We start from the raw sequence: 7,937 nt of genomic DNA on the forward strand, positions 1-7,937 counted from the left end.
GAGAGGGGAGCTGCGCATCTGGGTCTGCAGGTGCAGGCAGGAGAAGACAAGGCCTTAGGACAGAGGAATGGGGGGCTGACAGGGCAGCAGGACACAGCTGTATAGGGGCACAGCCAGGGCAGGACTGGAGGTCAGGCGGAGGACCCCGTCATGCATGGGGCTAAGCGAGGCTTCATTCTGAGGGAGCTGGGAGCAGGGAAGGGGACCCGTATGGAGGAGCAGGGACTGGTGGGACTGAGACTGGAGGTCGGGAACCCTGGGTCAGGAAGTGGTCCTCGCCATGCTGGGGGCAAGAAGACCAGGAGGGCTCTGCCTGGACCTGGGGGTAGGGAGTGCCTGGGGCTACTGGAGGACGGGGTGCAGCGCTGTTCAGAGGTTAGCACCCCGCAGTGGTGGAGGCTTGGGTGGGTATGGACATGATGGCTGCAGACCGAGGGCTGGTGGAGTCCTGGGGAGGAGGAAGGACACCCTGAGGCTGCTGTGGGTGGACAGTTAGAAGAGCCAGGCAGAGTGCTGGGTGACTGCAGCTTTGGGACGGACCTCCCCAGAAGATGTGGCCTAGAAATGCTAGAGGGACCCAACAGGCGCTGGATGTAGGCCAAGGCGGTCACTTCCTCAGGAAGGAGCCCGAAGAGCCTCTCCCCACCACCTGCCTCCAGGCCCCACTGCCCCACTTCCCACTTCCTGGGAAGAAAGAGGCTCCCAGCAGTCTTCTGGTGGCTCCTCAGGCCCCCTGCACTCTTTGTCCCCAACAATGGGCTGCACTGTGCCTCCCAGGCCCCTCCTACTGGTGGCTTCTCCTTGTCATGCTGCTGCCCTACTTTCTGGTGGAGATGAAGCTCTGTCTCCCCCAGACTGGCAGGAAACAAAGGCAGGATGTCTGGGAGAGGAGGCGGGGAGGGCGCGGGGCGTCCTTTATTGAACCGCAGTATGGAGCCTGTGATGACTGCCGTGCCTGTGATCCCTCGGTCACTTCTTCCTGCCCAGAGCAGTCCTGCAAGAAGCCTGAGGTGGCCCCTGTCTTCCCCCGAGGGAGAGCAGTTGGCCAGGGTGGGGGGGGAGGGGGGAGCTATGAAAAGAAATGCCCAAGGCCAAGAGGGGACAGCACTTGCAAAGTCACAGAGGCAAGGAAGAAGTGCAAGGCCAGTATGGGGGAGCTCGGAGATAGAGGGCTGAGCAGGTGCTGATGTGGGGTGGGGCTCAGCAACCCAGACCCTGGGGCCTCGCACCCTCCAAAGCATCTGCGGCTTGTGGGGGGCCCTCTGATGGCTGTGTGTGCTGAACCTGCCCCCCTGATGGCAGGGCCCTGTCTTACCTTCCTCAGGAATGGTAAGTCCAGGGGACGTAAATGGCCCGGTGACCCTCCCATCCTGCCCTGCCTCATCCACAGGTGATTACTTTGGGATCCTCAAGGAGGCAAGAGTGACCACATTCCCCTTCAACATCGTGGACAACCCCATGTACTGGGGGAGCACGGCCAACTACCTGGGCTGGGCCGTCCTGTGAGTACCAGCCTGTGCCCCACCTGCTGGGCCCCGGAGGGGGAGGTCATTCAGGGAGCCAAGGGCATCTGGGTTCTGATTTCTTAGGAGTTTCTTATCTGTGGCAACAGGAACAACCTCCCAGAACAGGGTTTGGTGAGCTTCCTTTTAAAGGGCCAGGGAGTTCAGGGCCACAGGCAGGGCATAGCCACTCAGTTGTGCCCTGTAGCACAAGTATGTGCAGAGACATGGGGAACAGTGGGTGTGGGCCACGCAGCTTCATGTGTGGACACTGAAGTTGGAATTTCAGGTCATTTTCATGTGTCATGAAATATTCTTTGGATTCTTTCACCTGTTTAAAAATGTAAAAAGTGTTCTCTGTCTTGGGGCTGGTGTTTGCTGAGCCCTGAATTAGCACGTTAGGGCTGAGAAATCCCCAAGCAATGTGCTGGTCCCACATGCCAGAGGGGCCACATGAGCCGCCCAGGAGCACAGAGCCAGCCCTGGCTGACCAAAACCCCTATGTCCTCCAGGGCGCTCCTGACAGGGGAGCTGGTCCGAACCTGTGCGGTCAGATGCCCTCCTCCCACAGAGAGCCACCTGGTGCCAGTGCAAGTGGGCCCAGGACCTCAGTCTGCCATGGTCAGTGTGGGCACTAACAAGACCCTGTGGTGAAGGAGGCTGTACTGTGGGCCCTCTGCCTGCTTCTGCAAACCGTGCCCTCCCCGCTCCTGCCTGGCAGCTCAGATCAGTCCATTTTCTTCCGTTTTTGGAGAGTTTTTTGTAGGAAGCATCTTTGCTGCTTTTATTTAACATTTGAAAATTACTTGTCTAGAATGTTGTAGGTGTTCTCAGAAACCAGAAGGACCCCAAAAGATTAGATCCCGCAGAGTGGATGTCAGGAGCAAGATGTTCCCTCCTGAGATCACAGCCGCTAGGGTCAGTGACGAGAAGCTAGAAGGGGCTTGCGGGTCTGGCTGGGAGCCACCCTGCCCTCACCCACACCCAGACCACATGGTCCCCAGCCCTATAAGCTCACCTGAGGACCGTCCCTCCCACTTGCCTTCAGCACAGCCCCTCTTGCCTGGACCTGGGCAGTGGACTTTGATAAGGGGCAGATGTGCCTGTCACCAGACTCACTCAGCACACAGAGGATCCAAGGACCCTGAGGAAGAGCTCAGAGTGAGACAGGCCCTCTTCCCCGGGTTCTGCTGGCAGCCTCCCGATTCCCTGACACACCGACACCCCTCTAGGGCCAGCGCATGCACACACACACACACACACACACACACACACACACTGCTGCTCCTGCCCAGATCCCCCACTCCACCCCTGGTCAGGCCTTCCAAACCCACCTTAAGGTGCTCCCTCTGCTAGGGAAACCTCCTGGCCCGTGGGGGCCCCTCTGTTCTCCAAACCCCCTGTGCTGGAATTAGCAATCAGTGGCCTTTCTCTCCAAGGGAAGCACCCATACACATGTCCCCAGCTGTCTGGTGCCCAGAGTGAAAGTCACCCTGGAACACATAACACCTGAGAGCTGCCTCCAAGGACGTTAGCCACACAGCGTTGAGGAGAGGCAAGGGCTCATTAGAGACGAGCCATTACCCATCTGCCAGACGATGGTTCAGCAGGGCCGCTTCCAGGACACCCACAGCCCATCCATCCACCAGGGCCCCATGGCTGAGCACCCAGGCATGGCACCTGGTGGACCAGGATGAGGGGTTCCTGAGGGACGTGAGGCTGGACATGGTGTAGAGCCCCTGTTCTCTCCAGGACGCCATCTCAGCAACCCTCCAACAGGGGCTGGGTTCCTCTGTCCCTTGTCTGCAGAGCAGGACTGGCATCTCCATGTTAAGGTGTCAGGAGGCCAAGCTGGACCTAGGGTGACCTCAGATGGGAAAAATTGGAGGAGATGAGAAGAAGAAGGGGTTTAAGAGTGCATATCTTTTCCCCTCTGGGCTAACGGGACTGTCCCACCCCCAAATCCCACCACACCCTTCCCCACTTCACCCATAGGCCCTGGGGCCATCTCTGCCCTGGGGGCAGTGGGGGCCTGTTTTGTGGTGCTGGCTGAGGTCTGAGAAGGGGTGGCATCCTGCTCACACTGCAGGTCTGAGGTGCAAAGTCGGGGTGTCCCACCTGTCTCTCTGCTGGGTGGAGTGGCTGCCAGGGGGCCTTACCCTCGGGGTCTTGACCTGAGGCTGGGGAAGGCTTTTAAAGGGCTTTCCAAGTCCCTCCCTGGGGCCACTCCAGTGACTCCTTTGGGTGCTGGGGTCTGTTTCATTTTGGAATCATGGAAGGAAGTGAAGATGGATCAGTCCAGCCCCTCCCACAACAGGTGGGGAAACAGACTGAGGGCAGGCCCGCCCCCGGCCACAGAGCTACAGGAGGGAACTGTGCACCCTCCTGTGGTGGCTTGCCGTCAGCTGGTGGGCAGGGGAGAGCTTTCCTATGGGCTGAGCCCCAAACAGGTGACTCATGTGAATGAGCCTGGGCCTGTTCACAGGCAAGGAGACTTGGCCAAGGCAGGTCTATCTGGGGTCATCCCAACCAGCTAGCCCTCCCCTCCAAAGTCAATCACGGCCTGTAGGACCCTGTGAGACGGGGACCATGGCCAAGGACCAGGTTTCTCCCTGAGCCTAGCAGGAGACAGAGTGGCTCTTCAGCCAGGAGGAACAGGTGACCATCACAGGGTTCCCTGTGGCCCTCTCACAGTGCAAGAGAGGCCGAAAGCCACCCCTGCTAGGATGAGGAGGGCTAGACTCCAGCCCCCGGGCCTTCCACCATTCCAAGTTCCAAGTCTGTACCCCAAAAACGTCCTCTGTGAGTGGTGGGGCAGAGGAGACGAAGAGTCCTACTTTAGAGCCCTGCTGACCTCTGGGGACCTGATTCTCTGGGAAGACACAAGCTGAGATTAGAGAGTTCAGCTCAGGGACCCGCTGCTCACAGAAGCTGCCAGGCCACATCCACCCCTGGTCACTGGGGCTCCTAGGGAGCTTTGTCCTGAGCAGTAAAGAATCGGTCCTGGGGATACCACAAGCTTGGGGCCACCAGAGGTGCACCCTGGGGCCAGTCAGCCTGCTCCTGCCAGCCTCCCCATTCCCTGGGATGCCTGGTGTGTGCTGAGAGGCTCTGCTCGTTCTAGAAGACCGTCGTGGGGCAGGGAGGGAAGCCCAGGTGGGCAGACTCCATGTCTACCCCGAAAACGTCTCTGGTGTCACATCTCCATGTGGCAGTGAGCCCACTCTAGGGACAGTGGCAGAGGTGGGGGCTGAGCTGTGGGGTCAGGCAGGCTTCTCATTCCATGTCGTGCAAGGCCGGGGTTCTGTCCTCCTCAGTGCCCACAGAGAGGATGCCACTGGACCCTGGGCCCAGCACTGGAGCCTGGGCTCAGGATTTTGTTGTATCTGCATCTGCTCTGTCTCCTCCCAGAGCTCCCAGACGGACAGACTTGTGAGGTCCAGGTGCCAGGGAGTGGGAGGGGCAGAGAGTCCCTGCAGGGACCTCTGCTTTGGGGCTGCCCCCACCCAGGGAGCCTGTGCTGGCTGGCTGGAGGGCAGCCAAGGAGAGCCTGAGGCCTGGCTAGTGTTGCCCACTTCCTCCTCCTGGGCCCCGACTGTGCCTCACCAGCAAGCCCTCATCTCTCTCCCGCTGATCTGGACGCAGCAGTCCGGCCCCTGCGGGAGCTGGTGGGATCAGAGGTAACTGTAGAAATAGCTTGGGGGACAGCTTGACAGCAGCTATTTTTGGAAACCTGAGGCAGATGCTCAGAGGCTCCTCAATGCCGTCACTAACAAGCTGCCAGCGCTCTTCGGCACAGCAAGGTCAGAGGCTGGTCACCAGCAGAGAGCCTGTGACAGATGCTCTGGCCAGGCCTGGGCCCACTGCACGCGTTGCCTGGGGCTGTACAACCTCCGGGCCAGGGTGGGGGCTTCAGCTGGGCCTGCGCGGGCAAGGCTGCCTACCTACCACCCAGGCGGCCTGGCCAGGGCTGGGGTGGGGAGGAAGTGGAGCCTCCTCCCCCCATAGCCAGAGCGTTCAGGGCCGTGGCTTTAGGGGCTGCACCTGTGGGCAGGGCCTGGGGCTCAGGTGGCAGGAACTGCCAGCGGGCTGTGTGTTCTGGAGGGCCCAGACTAGCTTTCTAGAAAATTCTTGTTTCCTAACAACATTGTCCCTGGTAGGTGGGGGGAGCGTTTTCTGCCCCAGAAGAATCTCCTGGGCACAAGAGAACAGGCTCCCCCAGTGTCCTGAGCTCCAGCCTGGCCTGAGACAAAGAAGGGGTGCAGGCTCCACCCCAAGAGGACCCAGCCATCCAGGAGAGGCCGATGGAGAGACGGTCAGGACTCAGGACCCTGAGGATGGGGCACTGGAAGTCCAGCTCAGGAAGCTGGGCTCAGGAATAGCTCAGCTCGTTTGTCCCCAGTGGTCCCAGTGTCAGCCGAGCACCTGCTGTGGTAGCAGGAGGCGGCTGGACCCCACTGACCATGCATCTGTCCCCACAGACATGCCAGTCCCACGGGCCTGCTGCTGACGGTGATGGTGGCCCTTGTCTACATGGTGGCCGTCCTGTATGAGGAGTGAGTAGGGGCCGGCAGGGCAGGGGTCAGTGTGATCGGCCTTTCCCTGTGGCCAGGCAAGCTCTGCGGCTTCTGCCCACTGGGCCACGCCAGTCACAGGTTGGGAAGCTCAGAGGGGTCGCGTCTAGGGCCTGCGAGACCCAGGCACATGGGCAGGAGGCCCTGGACCCATGTGGCTTCTCCCACACTCTGAAGGCTCCCAGCAGCTCTGGGTGACAGTAAGGACCTGGTCCCGTTGGCACTGGGGGCAGGGCAGTTTGAGTTCTGGTGGGGCAGGGTGGGACAGGGCTGTGGTGCCTGGCCAGCCGACTGAAGCCCTCCCTGCTCCACAGGCCGTTCACCGCGGAGATCTACCGGCAGAAGGCCTCCAGGTCTCACCGGAGGAGCTGACGGGTCCCCAGCGGCTCTGCCAAGGGCCTGCCCACTGCGAGGACGCAGCCTGCTCTGGGAGAGTGGTGCTGGGCCACTGCTCCTGCTGTGCCCAGCGTGGGCTGCTCCAGTGCCTTGGAAACCACTGCCTCGGGGGCCCTGGACATGCTGCCGTGTGGCCACTGAGCCCCCCGCCCCTCCGTCCCCTCTGTGCCCACACTCGCCAATAAAGACCCCCTGACCCCGGCACCCCCTCCAGGTCTCTTTCCACCCTCATCCTCGTCCTCATGGGGAAGGGGCAGGCTGTGGGCTCCTGGGGGGCGGGGCAGGGCTGGATATCCCTTGAGGTTCCCGGCCAGGCAGGCCCTTCCTCTGGATCGTCCCAGGGCTGAGGTGGCACCGCGGTCCAGGCCTCACGGGAAAGGCACTCAGTGGTTCTCCCGGCTGTGGCCACATCCTCACCCCTGGGCACCTTCCCCCCACCCCAGCACTCCCAGGACACTCCTCGCTGTCCCTTTCCTCTGGGTCCAGCCGGAGGAGTCTGCAGACGTGAGGGTGGTGCTGTGTGGGCGTGCCCCTGGCCACCCCAGTCTGTCATCCCCCAGAGTTGCCACCTAGCCACTGGACACGCAGTGTCCACAGGGGGTGCCCACCTGAGCTGCCAACCAAATGGGTGACGGGCAGGCCCTGGAAGGGTGGGGCATGTGCCAGGTGGGGCTCAGGTGACCCTGAGTGTGGGGTCAGGAGTCGCTGCAAGGACTACAGAGGTGGCCACAGGGGAACCCTCTTTCTCCACCAGTGTGGCCACTTCCTGTCCTACAGCTGGCCCCCTGGACATCAGGCCCCAGCCTCAGCAGGTGACCATCCCAGGTACCAGAGACCCTCAGCCCTTCGGCATCAAGCCAGCATCCGTTCCTCTGCAGGGTCTCTGTTGGCTCCCGTGAGGGCCCCAGAAGGGCTCGTGGGATCAGGGCCCTGAGGGGGCCTGTGCCTGTTCATCCCCACCCTCCATCTGTGACCTCAGGCCCTCCTTCAGCCCCTGGACTTGGTCAGGCTCAGGGACTACACGGGACAGGGTCTGAGGGCTGTCCTTTCCTAACATCCCCGAGGTCATGGCTTGGTTGGGCACTTACAAAGTGCCAGGGACCCAAGATCCCACCGTGCACACAGGGCCACAGTGGACACCCTCCAGGGAAGCCTGGGCCTCCTCCCCAGGGTCAGGGTGGGTGCAGGGCCTCCCCTTGGCAGGATTCCTGGGCCAGGGCCCAGCCTGCTGCAGCCCTTCCCTTCCAGAGTCCCTCAGCTCCCAGGTCACCTCCACACCCGCCCTTGTACTCCCTGGGCCTGGAACGACCCCCCTCTTCCACACACCCATCCAGTAATATGAGCTTCTCTATGAACCAGGCACTGGACTCGGCAAGGGACAGTTTTTAGGCCCTGCCCCTTCGGGGCACGCTTCCCCTGGGGACAGTCATTGGAGCACATTTATGTCATTGCTGCCACATCCTCA

General features: G+C 61.4%; 1 protein-coding gene across 3 annotated transcripts in view; it reads left to right on the top strand.

The window, feature by feature from the left end:
• Pemt (phosphatidylethanolamine N-methyltransferase) overlaps window positions 1-6,676 on the top strand; it is an 87,294-nt gene extending 80,618 nt beyond the window's left edge. For all 3 annotated transcript variants that reach the window (XM_058583214.1, XM_046456742.2, XM_058583213.1), the window contains exons 5-7: window positions 1,391-1,502; window positions 5,984-6,058; window positions 6,391-6,676. In XM_058583214.1, coding sequence (XP_058439197.1) covers window positions 1,391-1,502; window positions 5,984-6,058; window positions 6,391-6,448 — 245 coding nt within the window. In that variant the 3' untranslated portion in view covers window positions 6,449-6,676. The remainder of the gene's footprint in view (window positions 1-1,390; window positions 1,503-5,983; window positions 6,059-6,390) is intronic.
• The last annotated feature ends 1,261 nt before the right edge of the window (window positions 6,677-7,937 follow it).

The sequence above is a fragment of the Marmota monax genome, unplaced genomic scaffold, assembly GCF_021218885.2.
Source record: "Marmota monax isolate L192 unplaced genomic scaffold, Marmota_monax_Labrador192_F-V1.1 WCK01_AAM20220418_F8-fsc00291, whole genome shotgun sequence".
In the NCBI taxonomy this organism is placed as follows: domain Eukaryota; kingdom Metazoa; phylum Chordata; class Mammalia; order Rodentia; family Sciuridae; genus Marmota; species Marmota monax.